Genomic DNA, 19,361 nt, shown 5'->3' with positions numbered 1-19,361 from the left:
CCAGGGTCTGTGTCAGGGTCCATTGGATTCCGGTCTTACCTGTTTTGGTTGTCTCCCGCATGACCCAATCCACCACAAGCAGGAAGATCATTGGTGACAGCATGCACCCTTGGCGGACTCGTGTAGTTGCCTCAAAGTCCTCTGTCAGTTTATCATTGTGTATGACCTGGCATGTGGCACCCTCGTATAGTTGCTGAATCAGGTTGACAAATGTCGGCGGGATTTCATAGTGATAGAGGAGTCTCCAAATGGTCTCTCTGTCAACACTGTCAAACGCTTAGCGGAAGTCAACAAAGTTTAGGTACAGCGTTGACTGCCACTACAGGGACTGTTCAATGATGACTCTGAGCGTGGCGATCTGGTCGGTGCACGACTTGTCTTTTCTGAAGTAAGCTTGTTCTGGTCTGAGTCTTTTGTCGACTGCATCTTTAAGTCGCTCCAAGATGATGCGGGTTAGTACCTTGCTCGGCACTGACAGTTACATGATGCCTCGCCATTTTTTGCAGAGTCCGAGGTCTCCTTTCTTTGGAAGTTTCACCAGGTGTCCCTTTTTCCAATCTGCTGGAATTCTTCCTTCTACCCAGATTTTCTGCAGGGGGCAGCAGCATGGTTTCCGTGGTGGAAGGGTCTGTCTTAAGTGCTTCTGGTGGAATTCCATCTGGTTCATGTGCTTTGTTGTTTTTCAGCGCCTTCAGGGCTTTCTGGATCTCAGCTTTTGTTGGAGGGTTGGTGTTGACTCTGAGTGGAGTGTCTGCAGGAGGGATATCTGGTCTCTCTGAGGGTTGAGGTCGATTTAAAGGTCCTTGAAATGTTTGGCCCATCGATGCCTCTGGTTTTCCTCTTTAGTGTTAGTATGTCCCTCGCTGTCTTTGACTGATATGTTTTGATTGGACTTCTTGGTAGAGAGAGTTCTGGTGATCTTGTACAGAGTGCTGAGTTCTCTCTTTCCAGCTGCCTGTTCTGCTTCTGTTGCAAGGGCGTCATAGAAGACTCTCGTCTGTCCTGGCACTTTTCTTTAGTTCTTTGTTCATGCTAGTATATTCTTCCTGGAGCACTTTCTTTTCATCTTCATTCTTGGTGTTGTTGATTTTCTGTTTGATGTCTCGCCTGTTTTGTATCAGATTACATGTATTTCCGGAAAGACATTCTTTAAAAGTGTTGGCTCTTTTTCCCAGAACTTCTTGGCAAGAGTATTTCCATGTGTCCCGCAGGCAGCTCCAATGTTCGTCCAGTGGCATTTCTTCTGTCACCATACGTAAGGCTTCAAATCTGTTTTTAAGAGAAACTGAGAAGGTATCCTTGAAGCCTGTTTCTTTGAGTCTTTGGATATTGAATCTTGCCTGAGGTCTATTTGCTGTGTCTCTGAAGGCCCGTAGCTTGATCTTGATGACTCCCATCACTAGTTAGTGGTCTAAAGCTACGTCCGTTCCTCTTTTGGAGATTGTGCCCTGCAGGCTGGCTGCGTCTCCACTTTCTTGATAAAGCGATGTAGTCTATCTGGTTTCTTGTCTTGCCATCTGGTGATATCCAGGTTACTTTGTGTTGGAACGTGCTGCCGCCAATGACCAGGTCATTGAAGGCAAAAAAAGTCTGTGAACATTTCGCCATTTTCGTTCATATCTCCGAGGGCCTGGGTACCCATGATCAATTCCTTACCTGTGTTGTCTTTCCCTATCTTGGCGTTCATGTCACCCATCAGGAGCTTGATGTCTCTCTTGGGTAATTCGTCTACTACTGTTTGTAGTGCGTCATAGAATGTTTCCTTTGTCTCTTCATCTGCACCGTTAGTGGAGGCATAGCACTGGATGATGGTCACCTTCCTCCCTTTAGAGTTGAATCTTGCTTTCATGATTCTGGAGGAAACTGGCTGCCACTCCATAAGTGCGTTAGCAGCTGCAGGGTACATCATGATGGCAACTCCTTCTTTGTGGTCATGGTTCTCTTCGGCGTGTCCCGAGTAGAGGATCTTTTCTCCAGTTGCTAAAGTGGTCAGGCCGGATCCATTCCATCTACTTTCACATATTCCTAGTACTTGGATGTTGTAGCGCTTCATCTCATTTGCTACTTGAGCTGCTTTACCCGTTTCATACATAGTTCTTACATTCCAAGTTCCTACTTTTGTTGTTGCTTTCATCGAAAGAAGATGTGTCGGCAGGCTGGCTTCCATAAGGCTTTCACCAACCTGCGTCATAGGTCTCTCTGCAGAGGCATCTTCCTGAATCGAGCGCTGGCTTATATTTACTGTTGCTTCGGTTTCTGTAGCGGGGTACTTTTTTCCAGGGTGGGGTTGCTAGCCCCACGCCCAACCTTCCTCCTTTTTCAAACGGGCTTAGGACCATCTATGGCGGAGTTACAAATCTTTCTATCCACTACAAACTCACTTTTTGCGATTATAATATAGTGACCAACTCAGAACTGGTTTTAAAGAAGGTCGTCCAAAATGTGTCACATCAAAGTCACATACATGTATCAGTATCGTTATGGTAAAACGCGTCAAATGTCATTGTATTAAATAAACAATTAATACCGGTATTTAATTTTGCATAAAAAACATCCATCGATATGCATCTTCTAAGCAGGTGTCAGGTATTCCAAAATGCTTCATGTATTCCAAATCGCAAAAATGGTAGTATTTGGTTACAGCAACCTTATACTAGTATCGAACCGGCTTTACCCTTTTCTGTTTGTCATTACACGTATATTGCACGTATATGTGATTGTTTTTGTTCTTAAGGCGTGGTACTTCGACGTAATCTGTTTTGTTTGATTGGTGGGTTTTCATGTACCTTTCGCTTTCTAGAGCGGTACACACTTCGTTACGCCGTCTTTTTTAATCTTGGCATATATAACTGGCGTCTTGATATCTGAAAATACTATTTTCAAAATAATATTAATATTAAAATAATATAAGCATAATATTCCGTTTGAGGCATATTCAAACATAAGTATTGTAATAGCCTGGGTGGACCTGTCCGAACTTAGTAATGTCCGAATTATAATACAAGAGCTTTTGTAATAATTGAATATTAAAGTATATTAAGCATAGCTTTCCTCTAGTTATCCATTTCTTTGATGTATTTCATGTGGATTCGGCTTATACATGTATTTAATGAAGCCATCCATTGTTAAATATGGGAATTTTATTGTTCCAGCATCTAAGGCTGGCGCTTAAGATTTTGAATCTGACCGCCATTTGCATTCTTTATGTCTGACATAGGAATATTTTGTTTACATTGACATTTGTATATGTCATTGCTGAAATTATGATATTTGTAAGGTGTGTCTCCATATAGGAATTCTTATAATAATTAAGCATAACATGTCAATCGAATCATTTTTAAGTCCGTTAAAGTCACACCTATGCAGCACTATTTTACAAGTTGTGTGGCGTAATGCTGGAGAGCTTTAGACACCTCAAACCTTTAAGTCTTTATAACTGGGAAATGTTTTGTGTAGTTATTTTAACGTTTTTGTTATCTATGAGAAACGCCGATTTATATTGCGGCATATGTTAATTAGTGATTCAGTATTGTTCACAATATTATCGTTCTTGTAATAGTTTAACCGAAGTACCGCCTTGTACTTCCAGCATCTCACTTTGCATTCTGGAATCTGATTGGCTGTCAGCAATGCAGCATTCAGTTCCAGCATCCTGATGCTTGCAGCATTTAGTTCCAGCATTCTGATGCATATATAAGGCGCTCAAACCAGTCAATCGGGGTCAGTTAGCTTGCCAGCAACAAGTGTCATCTATTATTATTAGTACGTGCCAAAATGTCTTTCAAGATGTCGAACTCAACCAGAAGTGTCAATGGTAATTCATTTGTTTAGTAGCAATAATATTCTTTAATGTTTATTTGAATTTCAGCACATAATTAAAGTATAGTCAACCAATGCAACTGGCCCCATTGACAACTTTGAACGCGACTTCTTTGCAACATATATAAATTCTACGACAGTTATAAACGCAATGAAATCAATGAAACGATAAAAGCTGTTCATGTTTAATGAGTTCATCCCGACCCAAGGACCCGCTCGACCTAGAGACACCCCTGGTGCTTACAGTATGTTCATATGTGTTAAGGTTCATGTAAAGTCCCAAAATGACCCCACATAGAAGAAATTTTAAAATATCAAAATGATCAGTAATACCCAAAATAAGTTAATGCAATTTACATATGGTTGCCATAATCACATTTTTATTCCATATATGTATACAATTTAAAAAAAACACTCACAAATGTTAGTATTATGTAATTATTAGCAAAAATATTGCAATGTATGGCAAATTCTCAATTTCATTAAAAAAAACACAAATGCACCAAATAAAAACACCAACAGTATATGCAAGTTATATGAAAGGTACTCCTATCATTGAATTGCGTCAATACAGCCCCACAACGACACTATGCGTATTTCAAAATGAACATGTAAATGCCATGAGTCGCTATTTATAGATTATGGAAAAATACTAACTTTCCACGAGCATAGCATGCGATCAATAAGAGTTATGATCTTATCAAATAAAATTAATGAAAATATATCATTTTCATAACATTTCCATAACAATGACACTTACCTGAAACGCACTATTTGAAAAGAATCTTGATATAATTGACTCTCCTCCCGATTTAATTTCATCGGTCGTCCATCTTGGTCAGAAATGTGTATTGATTCGTATTTGCGAATTTGTTAAATATTGCTTTTATTAAATATTTCCTTTATAACATAACTTGAAATTACCTCATAAATAGATTATACAAATTTTAGAACAAAAGGATCGTGAGTAATTTATAAATGATCGATTTTGAAACGAAATATTTTTTCGAATATATTTCCGGCAAATAACGGCTAGCTGAACCAGACATCATGGCAAGACAATAACAAATGCATTTTTGAACGTTACAAGGTTTTTATAGAAAGGTAAGTGTTGACTTTGTTTTATATGTACGTTTGCAATACATTTGTATTATTCATTTTTCCGATCACACATTTATTATGTCTAGATCTTAAATTGAAATAGTGGTCGGTCGACTTCCTTGAAACCGGATGTTTTTATGCCCACAAATTAATCGAAAAAATCGTGTATGGTGTTCGAGGAGGACATGCACATGGTCGTCATATGTTTGAAAGTTGTCATAAAGTCGTCTTTTAAAGTACTTTTAATTTTAAATGAACATTTAAAGTGTTTCCTTTTGTTAGTATAGTTCATTTTTTTGTAATTGTGTCATTTTGTGACTATACTTATTACTCTATTGTGAGTAAATAAGTGAATTTGAAAATGTTTCTGTCTGTTTGAAAAGCATTGCCGCCAATAGGGCGGGGCACTTGTCCTTATATACATGTAGTGAAACCTTGTTAACACTATAGAGGCCACATTTATTGTGTGATTTGAATGAAATTTGTTCATAAAATTGGTGTAAATTATATGTTTGATGAGTTGGAAAATTGTTAATTTTGTTTGAAAAACATGGCTGCCAAGGGGTGCGACATTTTTCCTTATATGACAATATATGGCTATAGTAATACATTGTAAACAGTATAGTATTATGAAATGTCACATGCAGACAGAATATATATTTTCTTAGTACTTTTCTTATCATTAAAATTAAAATATAGTAACTTTTCCAACAAATGTAAAATAGTAAATATAGTTTAATGTCACAATTGGTACACCATACTTAAAGTAGTTCCTAATTTTGTTTGTTACTTTTTGACATTTGTTGATGTTTTTCTTTTGCATATTTTAGGATTGTTGGTGTGTATTGTGTGGAATTTTCATTTGTTGTACCTTCAATTAAGTTTATACAATCTTTTAACCAAAGGAATTTGTTAAATTTAACTCTGTTAGTTAATTTGATATTTTCATGCATGCAATGTATAAGTCTTCAAAAGCAACATTTTGCATATTTATTTTTTTCATTTTCATTTACTGATATGTTCTACAAGTATTTACGAGCATATTAACATATAAATTGAATTAAATGACATAATATTTATTGAACTATCCCTATTTGAAGAATACACCTTTTGACACTTTACATGAACCTTACAATAAACACGTAAGAATTACACTGTGTAAATAATACCGTCGAATGTCTTATATTACACACACTAAATGTTTAATAGTTAGCGTAAAGTATGCGAGAAAACATATAATAATAAAAATTAATGATATAACAATTAATAAAAAAAGATAACTCTCGATTTCTTCAAGTGAATTTTTTTCCAAAACATTCGCACCAATGCCGAATTCATTCACGACAGTTATTTCGCATAAAACCTTCTAACATATAGGAAAGAGCTGTTTATCATTTGGAAGTCTGGTCCCAACATGTGCTCAAAGGGAAGTTAGTTACACCGTTATAATTCGGCATTTCATGAATTAATAGATATACAAACACGTCGAGATAATAAAATAGTCAAGATTTATGTTTTATTTTTCTGTATAAATTGCACAAATACTGTTTATTATGAGAGAAAAGGATATTCGAATATCCAACATCTCGAAGGTCAAGAAATTAAACAACAAATTTGTCGACGGTTTTGCTTCAATAACTTTTTTATTCCGACGTCTACGGTATTGAAACAAAAACCGAGGGGAGCATAAACACCATAGAGCCGAAAGGGCTTATTCATTTAAAGAACTAACCACACTTAAACACGGTAAGCTCCCGTATACGCATGCCCCCCCCCCCCCCCCCTGCATGTAACAGTATAATGAATAGTAACAAAACAAGAAAAACACAGATATTACTTTGATATTACCATCCGAATTAAAAGGTCGTTCAGTCTCGTAAATAGTAACGATGTAATGCTAAGGTTAAAGTGATATTATGGGCATCTAACAGTATAATTATAGGTGTCTATCGCAACCGTTGTTTATTTTTGGTGTTTTCACTTCATATGCACGTATATTTGTTGATGCAGCATCGACATACTAAAACAATATCCCGGTAATAGAAAAAATAATTCATTTAAATATCAACCGTACTTACGTTTTGACAACTGACGACATAACAGAAATGATTCGATGTACGATGCGAGTCTAAATATAGTTTTCATGCAGATTCGTTCATACGACACAGAGACACAGTTTTGTTTTACGGATCATTTCGGCTGGACTGGGTGAGTCATGTAAAATATCGAAAACAATATATATATTTTTTTATAGACAACTTGTAGCAAGATGAGTTGTAGATAATTGGTCAGTTACCACACTTTAACTAATTCTGTTGACCTGTTAATTCTTTTAACTTTTATTAAAATAAATAAACGTCTATCCAATCAGAAATAACATTAACATCCGGACATTGACTTGCTCGCAAAATACCAATTTTCCTTGGTAAATATTTCTAATTTTCCGATTTATATAAAATGGTTTCATTTATGTGTACTTATTTTCAAAAGGCTTTTCTTTTTTACAGCCTTTTAAATTTTCATTCAGTCAACTGTTCCTTTAACATTTCTTACAGCAGAAACTTCCTGGTATCTTGCCAATGGACGTTCAACGCCGTAGGCGCTCTCGTAATAATATGCGTCGTCGGTTGAAGTTCATATTAATGCTGTTGATTAGCTTTTGTTTGTCTTATGTTCCTCGTTCCCGTTGAAGTTTAACATTAACAGAAAGACAGACAGACAGACAAAAAAGACAGACAGACAGACAGACAACCAGTTTATTTAGACTAATACACAAGTACATCGTCTTCATACTCAAGTGCACACATTATTTTCTGTCACGTAACTATGTATAACAACATAATATTAAATAACATAAAATACACATTTACGAATACAAATACTAATAAACTATCAAGGCGGTAATGAAATGTATTGAACAGATTTATTTAGAATCGTATTTCAGCCGCCTGTTAAAAATAAATATGCCTTAGAGCCAGGGGTTAGTGGAACTGAGCCTCATGGGTACATCGAAATTCCGGGCCATTTAGCTTTAAAAAGTTTTTTCCGTAGAGCTTGTGCTTAAAATAAATTCTTCTGAAATGACAAACAACATCTATATTTGTACAAACACAATTATGATATTTACTGACGGCATGGTGCAAACAGAATAAAAATTTATGGCCATTGGGGGGATCGAACCCACGACATTCGCGTTATTAGCACGACGCTCTGCCAACTGAGCTAAACGGCCACTGAATAATACAAGTTTAAATATTGCATATGACTGTATTGGTCCAACCAGAGCATACAGCGATCAGCGCACGTCACAATCGTGATACATCGACTATCTCGGATTCCTCCGTAAGAGTGCGCACGTCACTGCTAAACTACGGAATCCGGATGTGCCGTCTATAATCTCGCCCTATCTTTCATCGAGGGCGATACTAGACTAACGAAGCGACGCACGATATTTTATTATTCAATTATCGCCCATATTGTTCGAATCTCATGTATCGCGGTCCAATTTAAGACATCGACACTAGACACACGAAGCGATACTCGATATTTTGCGCGACAGTCGTTATCGTAAATTGTCATCTTAGATGATAATTCGCCTTAGGTCTTACATTCTTAAAATAACGTTATTGTATGTAAATGTATGTTTCTCATTTTATTACATCTGCACGATTTTAAATTAACACAAGTTTTAAAAATATTAATATGTGAGGATATATAGATAGATTATATTACACACCCTGTATACACAATTTACATTCTTTAGGATTTGGTTAAAGCAATCTTCAAGTCATATATATTCATTAAAAATACACACCCAATATACATATTAACACAAATAACATATGTATCGTTTTTATGCTCCCCCCAATTTTTTTTGAGGGAGAGCATATAGTCGCCGCTTCGTCTGTCTGTGCGTGTGTCCGTCCGTCCGTCCGTGCACAATTTTTGTCCGGGCTATTTCTCAGCAATTAATGAGCGCAATTCAATTAAACTTTATGGGAAGCTTCACTACCAATAGGAGATGTGCATATTATCAGCCGATTCTGGTCGGATGATTTTCACAGAGTTATGGTCCTTTGAAATTGTTCATTAACTGTACATATATTGCAATTCTTGTCCCCCCAACTACTAGACGTTTCCTTTTATCTGAATATATAGTGCAATATTGTGACAAAAAACCTTTGGGGAGCATCACCCGTCTCCGACGGTTTTTTGTATTCGTATGCTAACGTTAGCGAATAAAAGAACAATGATGAACATCGATCGCTGAGGAATGATTTGAACCGACATGGGGAAGGACATGATGTTACATATCAAATATTAAAATCTCTACATGTTGTTGCCTCAGAGAACAAAATGTTTTACGGTGATTGTGCTTACAAAGTCTATATAAAGCACATGGGTCCTAGTTAAGATCACAATGTTATATTTAAAACACACTTTGTAGAGGACCGCATTATGTTGTCACGTTCAGGATCGAACCTGTGTGTCTTATAGTTTCATAGAAGATTGTATAAAAAATTGTTGTTTATAAGTATATACAAAACTTTCCCTGCGTTTGGTAAATGTTTTCATCAGAAACGTGATTTAAACAAACTTAAAAAAGGGACCAGAAGAAGATGTCACCGACTAAATGTCGCGAATTAAGCAAATGTATTTGTCAAATTCATAACATGTCATTTTGAATAATAAACATATATTCATGGATTAATGAATGTTTTAATATTTACTAACAGTGAAAAACAGCATTTCTGTAAAAAAAATAATCACCGACTGATATTGATTGCCATTATAGCCATTATATGCATCTTTTGACGATTTAAAAACCTAAAATTATAAAGCGTTGCAACGCGAAACGATTGAATAATTTGGAGAGTTCTGTTGCTGTCGTTTAAATTTTTGAAACTACGAAGATTGCTTATATAACGTATAAAATACGCATCTCATGTATGTATGGCAGGATAGCTCAGTTGGCGAATGCGTTTTTACTTCAGGATTTCGGGCGTCACTGGTTCGAGACTTGCTGTTGGCTACTTTTTTTACTTTTTTAAATTTTATTTTTGATTTTTTACTGGAGCTTTAAAATTTTAATGTTTACATTTATCAATATAAAGCATTTAATGACAAACTTAAAAAAACATGTCAAAATCTGTGAAAAGGCCCCTTTAACATAAGACATGGCATCGTTATTCAAAAGATAAAGGGGGAGCTAATCCTGTCGACTGTACCACACATGACTTTCAGTAATTGGACCGTCTACGAAACATGTTGTCAACATTCAGTGAACGAGACATTGACAATACAGATGAAACCGCTGTCTTTTACAGAGCCCTCTTCGATTAAACCTCGGCATTTAAAAACTTACATTGTCACGGGGTGGGGTCGGATGGGCGGGGGAAACAAATAAAGAAAGGCTAACTGTCGTGGTCAGCGCACACATGGATACTAGCAAAAAGCTCCACTTGTTGGCGCTGTGAACAGAAAATGCGCACAGATGTTTTAACAAGAGTTCCGCGGTCAGAGACATATATTATGCCCCCCCCCCAAACAGGGTTTTGAACTAGTGATCCCAATTTCAATATGGGTCATCTACTGTCCAAGGCCAATGCACATGTTGAGTATGGAGCAAATCGGTCATTACTTTGACGAGTTATTGATCAGAAATGATTTTCACACTTAATGTGCGATGACCTTGACCTTCGACATTGTGACCCCAATTTTAAAAATGGTCATCTACTGCACAAGGTCAATTCACATGTGAAGTATCAAGCCAAACGAGTGAATCAGTTGACGAGTTATTGATCGGAAACGATTTTCACTGTTATTGTGACAGCGACCTTTGACCTAGTGACCCAAATTTCAGATAGTGGTCATCTACAGCCCAATGCCAATGCACATGTGCAGTATCAAACCAATCTGTCAATTCTTTGACGCGTTATTGATCGGAAACGAACTTGTCTACCTACCGAAAGGCTGACCGACAGACCGACCGACCGACATCCACCAAAACAATATACCCCCTCTTCTTCGAAGGGGGGGGGGGGTAAAAATATGAAATCTCTTTCGGTGTGGTATGCGTCAAACATGCGTGAATGGATGCCGTTATTTAAATTTTTAGAACGAGTGCACAATTCGAATGTCTAAAAATCCGAAAAATAGCTTAAATGGTAGATAAATGTTCGACACACGCTTATGTCGCCAATTTAAATGCAAAAATGCATTTATGCCAACCGCTTAACACAACCAGCAAGACACAACCCATGGATAAAGGTGAAATAAACAATCCAAGTCCGAAAAAAAATCAAAGCTGCAGCTAACTGCGGAGATTTAAATGTGGAATTATGTGGATGATGAATCCTGGGAATCGGTGACCGCCACAACAATAATATATGTTTTTATCAAATTGTGGAATATCAGGAAATACCAAACGATCCCGATGATGATGTCACCTTTTCAAAACTGTCAGCCATACAACCATAGCCTGCTAAAATACTGTTGACAAAAGACTGCAAGCAATCGAGGACGTTTCTGACAACGAAATCCTACAAGACCTTCGTGACATTGAACCAAGAGCGGAGATACTGTCGCATTTTTGAATAAGATAACACCGTATCATACCTAACACCGAAGACGTCCGTGCAGTTAGCAATTTCAAAGTCAACTGGATGCTATTGAAAACTTGTATCTCGACGACATTCAACAATACCACGCAAACTAACATATTAAATTCGCACCAATCTTAAAACATACTCAGGAATGCATAAACAGTGTGGTGTGATATTTCTTTGAAATGTATATATTTGTTAAGTTGTGTATCCATTGTGTTCAATTACATTTGGGAATTGTAGTGAAATAGCCTATGCATGTTTTATATCTTAGTGCTGTTTCTAACATGTACCGGTACAGCTGCTTCGTAAAAGCGCAGAGGCGTAGCGACATTATTCGGCGCCCGGGACAATGTATAAACTGTGCGCCCCTTCTCCCTGTGAAACATTTGAGTGTAGTATTCGGTCTCATTGAAAAATAAGAGCACATAAATCGATACGCAACATGACATAATACCACTATCACCAAACAAGGCAAATGATGACGACGAACGTAGCACGACGGACAAAAAGCGATTATAAAAGCTCACAATGAGCACGTTGTGCTCAGGTGAGCTAAAAAGACATACAAGGAAGACCAATTGGAGACAATATAATGTTTACTTCTACAACGACAACAAAATGATATCGCCGGTTAGTCTTTATCAACAGCCACCCAATGCGCCCATTCCAAACATTCTTCATACTAAATTATTTTTTCTAGCCTTCAAGCCCGCAAACTTGTCAATGATAGCATCAAAGTCTATTTTTTAAACCGTTTCCTTCTCTATACTGAGAAGTGCGAGATCACAGAGACGATCTTGTCCCATGGATGCCCTAAGTATGAGAGAATGAGCTTCAGCTTGCTAAAGGAACGCTCGCAACTGGCTATTGACACCGCAATTGTTAAAAGAATTTGCAGAGCAATACGCAAATTGGGAAATACATCATCACCATACGACACAATGAAAGAAATAAGTTCCAGGTGTTGATGGTAAGGAATCACCTCTCGTAGTTAGTAACATTTAACAGTTCTGAATCTCGTTAAACAGTTCTTCGCATTGAATATCAGTGTCATAAAAATTGACTAAATCGAAGCAATTTTGGCGAAGAGTTTTCAAATCCTCGCTTGTAATAAGATTGTGAACATCCAGTTAAAATCCAAACTTTGAGTTCAAGTCTTTGAGGCGAATGAATCTTGTAGTTTACTTCATCTGTCAAACTTTCATTATGGCCTCGAAATTCCAAATTTTGAGAGGCAAGGAACTTAATACAACTAAGCACACGTTTTAAAATATCGCGCCAACGTTGTTTTTTGTTTGAATCTGATCTTCAATTTTTGCATCAATGCCTTTTCCATTCATGAGCCTTCGCTCTGCCTCTTTCCAAGTAGTAAAGGACTGAAGGTGACTTGGGCTGTCTTCATGTGCCACAAGTTTTTCAAGTTTTTCCACTTTTTAAATCCATCAGCAAATGCAAAGGAAGATCGAGAATTGGAAGTCGCCGAATTAAATAACAAACAACAAAAGCAGTATGCAGCTTCCTCAACACGAATACAATGAGTCTTTTTCGGGCGCCCCGCTTATGATGGCGCCCTGCCCCCCCTGCCCCCCCCCCCCTCGCTACGCCTCTGTAAAAACGTGCTGATCTTATATACATACATATTATGATAATGCCTGTGTAACTCTTTTAAAATATTAGTTTATAAGTAAATATTTGGCTCTTATTAATTCATATATGCAGAAAATTGTACGGATTTAAGGCGGTATAAATACTCTTCTGCAGGAGATTCGATTCGAATATGTTGCACTCAGTTGTCATTCTATACATAGATGGTGACGTCACTACGTTATTGTCACCTCTAGACGCATCACATTCCCCTGGTTTGGGGAATTATGCTTCCGCCAAAGTAGTTCTGCGTAGGAATGAAAATGTTAATAATGGACGAAAATCGTTTTTTATTATGTGTTCAAAACGGAATGTTGTTTAAAGAAATGTGACTTAATAATGCGGGCAAAAGCCCGCGAAGACGGCGTCGACCGTTCATACACATGGAAATTTAGACATAAAATAACATAAGAAAACCACATATGGATGCGTCTCAAAAAATTTTGCCACGCGACATATATTTTCGCGATGCTTTTTATAACCTTGAACAAATCAAAAACACGTTGGCATATGCTAAATCAGATGTAAATACATAACTCAGGAAAAATTATATCAATGACATCATAATTGTGTAGCGAATTGCACTAAATATGTGTTGGTTTTTTTCGCAACCGTTCCGGAATTAAGACATTACTCAATTATCTCCCCTAAATACTCTTCTTCAGTGGGTATAAGCCGAAGACTGGTTCACTACATATAGTGACTTTTTTTTACCAAACACAATTTACGTGAACATAATCCGTTTTAAATATATTGCCGAATATCACATTTCTGTCGAATTTATTTGCTTTGATCTTTTCGATATCTTATTGTTATTATTATCCTGAAAAATCACAAACGCTTGTTAAAAAAATATTTGTTTTAAACATTATAGTTGGCATCTCTATTCTTCCAGTATTATCGCGGTATTTCAATAACGACACCCTACTGTTTATTTGTCAGAATTCGTGACGCATTTTCCATTCGCTCTCAGAAAGAAGTTGTACGTGTGATCATGAGCAATATTCTGGTAAGTTGTCGTTGTTATCCATTAGAAACACATTTATTCACAAAATTTAAAGATATTCCGATCTAACTTTTAGTCTTTTAGCTTTAATTTTTAACGTATTTACACCTCGTCTGCTCGCACTTTACCGATATCCCGAAAGGTTACATATCACTATAATAAGTTTAGGCCTAAAACTACAAAATCCGATACCTTTTGATTTTCTTATCACAATTTTACGTAAAAAATCTCTCAGATTCGAAGTCAACAAAAAACAGGACATTTATAAATTGTCTGCATTATTGATAAGATTTTAAGATATTTGTTGGTTTTACGTCTTAAGAAGCTGTTCTGCCAAGGCAAGAGGTGGGCATCACACACGCCATTCTATCCATCAAAACTGACAGTGTTGGTTTACAGAAATCAACAAAGGAGGGATTCCTGAACTATCAAAGTTTCCAAGCTATACACACAGTTATTATCTGTGGTGATCTTTATTGGTTCTGTTGGTTTACTTGGATGGAACATGAGTGAACTTTTATAGAACTTTGAAAAGTCTATATCTGTCTATCTATAAACAAAAATCAGCTATGGTATAAAAGATCAGATGTACAAACAATGTCAAAGGGTTGTTAAATTAACAATTTGAAGGTAATTATGCTGAAAAAATATGAAAGTTCCCATGCAAATTTAGTGTGTATATCGACAAGTGTCTGCCAATAAATGTCAAACTAGTAATACAAAACGTACCACAAGTATGTAAAAGCACTAAGTACCTGTTGTGATCATTTTTAGTAAGATAGTGTAATTCTAAACAGTAGCAAATAGCTTGTTTAGTAAATGCATAATGCAATTAATATGATTTCCTTTATATTGTTTAATTAATAAATGTGTTGTTACTTGTTAATCCATGATAAATGTTTTATGGCCAATACAAAACCAGCATTGTTAATTTTGTAAAAGGTAATAAAATAACACCACTTTGTAATTTCATATACGTAAATATTCGTGTACTGTAGGTTGATGACAGTGTTTTAGTATTACTTATTTTGTAACTATTATTTTATGTGCAAATAAATGATGTGAAGTGTTTTGTATCTCCACACAATACCACATACCTTTTTATATATGTCCTGTGTTATGTGTTATTTGAATGTTTAAATAAAAAAATATGAATGATAAAACATGATGCATTCTAATATTTGCATTCAAATTGTAACTATAGAGCTAAGTGTATGCAGTTTAGACTGTGATTTAAGAATTGCTACGAAATGGCTAGTTTTTTAGTGGCGACAAAATTTAAACTATTCAACAATAGTTTGCGAAAGAAAATTAGAATCCTGCCAGAAACCTGTATTTATTAAATATTTTAATTGCAAAACAAGTATGTTGTTATGCTGTTACACATAATTATTCATTGATAATAAATAAGAAGTCAATTAGCGGTGTTAACGTTTCCCAACAGTAAAAATCATTCTTCTGGTGAAGTCAGTGGCATACAAACGAAAGCTCCAGGTATGGCTTTCAATACGTATTGTGTGTTATTTGACAGTCTAAAACTTATTGGATTAAAAAAAATCCTGTCAAATTTGTCAATCAAAATTGATTTGACACATCACATGATTTTGATTATGTTTAATCAGTGAACTGTATGCTAAATGCAACTGCTTTAGCAAGCTGTCAAGTTGATTGAGACATTTGATGAAACAAACTGTTTCCGGGGTAGGACAAGTACTTAGTGTCTATACATGTATGATGTATCATGACGTCGAAAGTCTACAAGACCTACTAGGTAGAACGAGAAATGTACTTTGACGTACAATTTTCACAGACCCTTGAGTGTTAGCCAATCAGAAGATACCTTGCATCTGTTGCTTTTAGAGATATATGACATTGAAGATTATTATTCACTCATTCTCAAAATTTCGGCCAATTTTATGTGGTCAAACATGTGAAAAAAATTCTGATTTTACCAGAAATTAATTCTAAAATCGACAGATGGGCATATCTACGAAGCTTTAATACACATAGTTATCATCTACATGTGTTTTTTTCGTCTAAATACCTGCTTGAAACTTTTGTACATTTACAAGTTGTATTTTACATGACGGTTTGGTGTGCTAGCCAATAACTTGCATTACAGGCGAATCACAAACACATACAGTTTTCTTGTTAATCAAAAGTTACTTTCAATAACTACTGTTTGTATTCAAAATAGCTTTTGACCTATTTATTTTCAAAAAAATGGATTGCTGGACCATCATATATATATATATCATTGTTTAAATCGTGAGCTATTTTCCTGACCATTACTTCAGTGTGTTTAACATTATTATAGGAAAGCAACACCAAGTGATTTCTTCGAGACCATGCACAGATATCACCAATGCGAATATTTCATTCATCAAAATCTTGTGTTCAAGACATTTAGCGCAAAAGAAGTATGTGCACAATAATTTTGAAATACCAGACCGAACGTCACGTAAACTACCACAATTACGTCTAGAACAGAGGTTGTTAAACTATTAATTGTATTTGTGTATTTTAATAGAATATGGTTATTTTATGATAATTACTTTTGAAAGATGGTGTATTAAGCAATGTTTTTAGTTTACAATTGTAACTGAAGTTTGTCACGTAAAATTACCCTCCAAACATAGAAATAAAGAGTCGCTAATATAAAAGTATGAAACATTTTAATAACTGCTAAAATTAACAAGATTCATAAACACTTAACATCAAACAAAGAACGTAAAACGTTATCCATTACTTCTTACTAATTGTTAAAACATTTATACATCTAATGACTTTCATTGCAGTTCTTTTAGCAATTCCTTTTGCGCAAAAAATTAAATTGTATACATCACAGTTCAGTAAACTTGAAAAAAAAGCCTTGCTTTTCTCTAGAAATATGTTCGTCAACTTTAACGATATCATTTGATTCTAGATACAATGTATATTCTGTTAAATATGTTTTCTGTTTTGTTTATTAACATTAATAGTATGTGTCACGTAAAAACCAAATTAATATTTAATTACAAAACCCTTTTTTAGGGAATGAAACAATGGAATAAACCTTGAAATCAACACGATCCATAAACTTCAAACATTAACAATAAGTTATTCGAGACATTATTCCTGACTTCGTAATGATTGTTTAAGGAATAACAATAATGCCATTCTTCCACCTGAACCTTTGAAAAACAGAACAAAAAGCGATATCCAAGATGATGAAGGCAGTTTTTGTTCACACTTCTAGTTATGGTAACAAGTGTTAGTTTTGCATAGCGATTTAAATCTTATTTCTGTCTAGCTCTGATAATTTAAAAAAGCGCTTTCCTTTTCCTGTTGAAATGGGTCCATCTACTTTGCAGATAATATCATTTGGCCCTATCCACAGTATGTCATCTTTTATAGGCCACTTTAAACTATCTTTCACTTTTTTTTCCATGTTCAATGAATATTATTTCAAATAACCCTTCATCTATATTTAAAACTTTCCCAATATATGTTTCTCCATCATATTTCGCAGCGACGAACTCTTCTTTTGTAATCTCTTCTTCTACAGTATCGCACTCGTTTTCTCTGTCCGAATGTTGTGTGTAAGCTGGGACAAAATCTTCATTTTCAAAGGCGACATTTTCGGCGGCTTTGTTTTGATAATCTTCTTCAGTCTTACTTAAGATCTCTTTTCTCCATCCACAAACGTTATTTTCTGACCAAATAAAGCCCTTGTCAATAGGGCAGTTGCTGCAGGCACAAGTTGTATCTCTCACCATAACTTCGTGTTCATTAACACCAACAACAGCATGTACTTCAAGAGTCCCTTTTACTGTGTTAAGATGCTTTTGGCGGACATCGTTCTTCTCTTTTGCTTCTTCATACTCTGTTCTCTAGATGAATTCATACTTGATCTTACTGTCTAATTTCAAACCCCATTCATAGAAATCTTTCCCATTTGTGATGTTTACCTTTCCCAATTTTAAGGCTGTGTCTGCGGTCCATTTAACCACACCCCCAATACCATCACAGGCCCCTTTGCCATGGCCCGCCTCGAAGTAGTGCCAACTTGCTTGAACCCCGTATGATTTGCAACGGCATCAAAAAGCATTTTGTTGCGATACAGGCGAGTCAGTCCAGTAATGAATGAATTTTACACCTGAACTCCTTTTACCCAATGCAAAACCTTAACCAGTATCGCCAGAACCATGAACGAATTATGATTCAAGATCTCTGATACTACAACCATGCTTTAGTGGGATATTATGCCATTGTTCTAATACATAACTACTGGATGCAATGTTACTGACTCTTGGTTCCAATACGCACTTTGTATCTCTTCCATTTCCTTTATGCCATAGTTTTCGGCAAAATCCATTTGCACCAATACATGATCTTTCTTTTTAGCAAGACTCATTTTCATTTGCTTGAATGCTTGATACTGTTCAGTTACCTTGCGAGCATACTCCTTGAATACTTCAAATTCACAAACGGCAGTTTCCATGAACTCTACTTTATTCTGATCTACGTCTAGCAATTTGGTCCTAAATTTTCCATCATCACACTTGACTCGTTTGCATTGCTTGAAACATATTTGCTGTTCTTGGATCGATGTTACCTTATCTCTAAACTCTTCTACAGTTGTTGTTTCCGAAAAATTATCTGGACTTGTATTTGTTGATACACCATGTCGCTTCAAACAATTTAGCCGTAAAGAAAAATTCTGATGTTTTGTGCACAAGCATGTAACCCTGGCAGCAAAATTCGCCAAAGTAACATGTTTTGGCCTTGCCCGACAAAACGTGGCGAAACTTATTTTCTGATTCGGAAATTCTGCTTTGAATTTTATGAATATGTTTCTAAGATAGTCATTCAAAACAAACTTTTGGACTCTCTCTTTCTTTTCGTTTTTAATTGAATCGGCTTTACCAGGTAATTGTCTTGAATTATCCTCTCTTTCAAGGAATTCTCTTACTGTTGTGTATATCTTTTTGTGTGACTTCTGTGTCGTAGAGCTGTGATTCATATATTGCTTAGACCTTACACGGACTCCTACAAGTCTTGCTGCATATTGTGTTAGACTATATATTCTCAGAATAGAACCAGCAATAATTCGTTTGATGATTTCACCCCCTTTTCGATTTCCCGAGGCTATTCTCTGTTTTATTTCATTTGTTATGCAATGTCCAAAGACAAGTTTCTTC

At 35.9% G+C, this 19,361-nt stretch overlaps 1 protein-coding gene and 1 non-coding gene across 2 annotated transcripts; both read right to left on the bottom strand.

Moving 5' to 3' along the window:
* Window positions 1-1,570: 1,570 nt before the first annotated feature.
* On the bottom strand, window positions 1,571-3,681 carry LOC127872158 (craniofacial development protein 2-like). Its single transcript, XM_052415488.1, has 2 exons — window positions 3,598-3,681; window positions 1,571-2,215 (listed from the first exon to the last, which is right to left on the bottom strand). Exons 1-2 carry the CDS (start codon window positions 3,679-3,681, stop codon window positions 1,571-1,573), a joined length of 729 nt encoding a protein of 242 aa, XP_052271448.1.
* Window positions 3,682-8,079: 4,398 nt separating this feature from the next.
* Window positions 8,080-8,152, bottom strand: Trnai-aau (transfer RNA isoleucine (anticodon AAU)). The gene has a single exon. It is a non-coding gene; the product is annotated as a tRNA-Ile (tRNA).
* Window positions 8,153-19,361: the final 11,209 nt, after the last annotated feature.

This window comes from Dreissena polymorpha, chromosome 3 (genome assembly GCF_020536995.1).
Source record: "Dreissena polymorpha isolate Duluth1 chromosome 3, UMN_Dpol_1.0, whole genome shotgun sequence".
NCBI lineage: Eukaryota > Metazoa > Mollusca > Bivalvia > Myida > Dreissenidae > Dreissena > Dreissena polymorpha.
Note: the sequence above shows the minus strand (reverse complement) of the source record. Positions and strands in the feature narration are given on the sequence as shown.

Coding starts and splice junctions, on each gene's coding strand:
- LOC127872158 (XM_052415488.1), bottom strand. CDS start 3,681: ATGCTGGAACTAAATGCTGCAAGCATCAGGATGCTGGAACTGAATGCT. Junction 2,216..3,597: donor ATCAGATTCCAGAATGCAAA/GTGAGATGCTGG, acceptor CGCTCGATTCAG/GAAGATGCCTCTGCAGAGAG.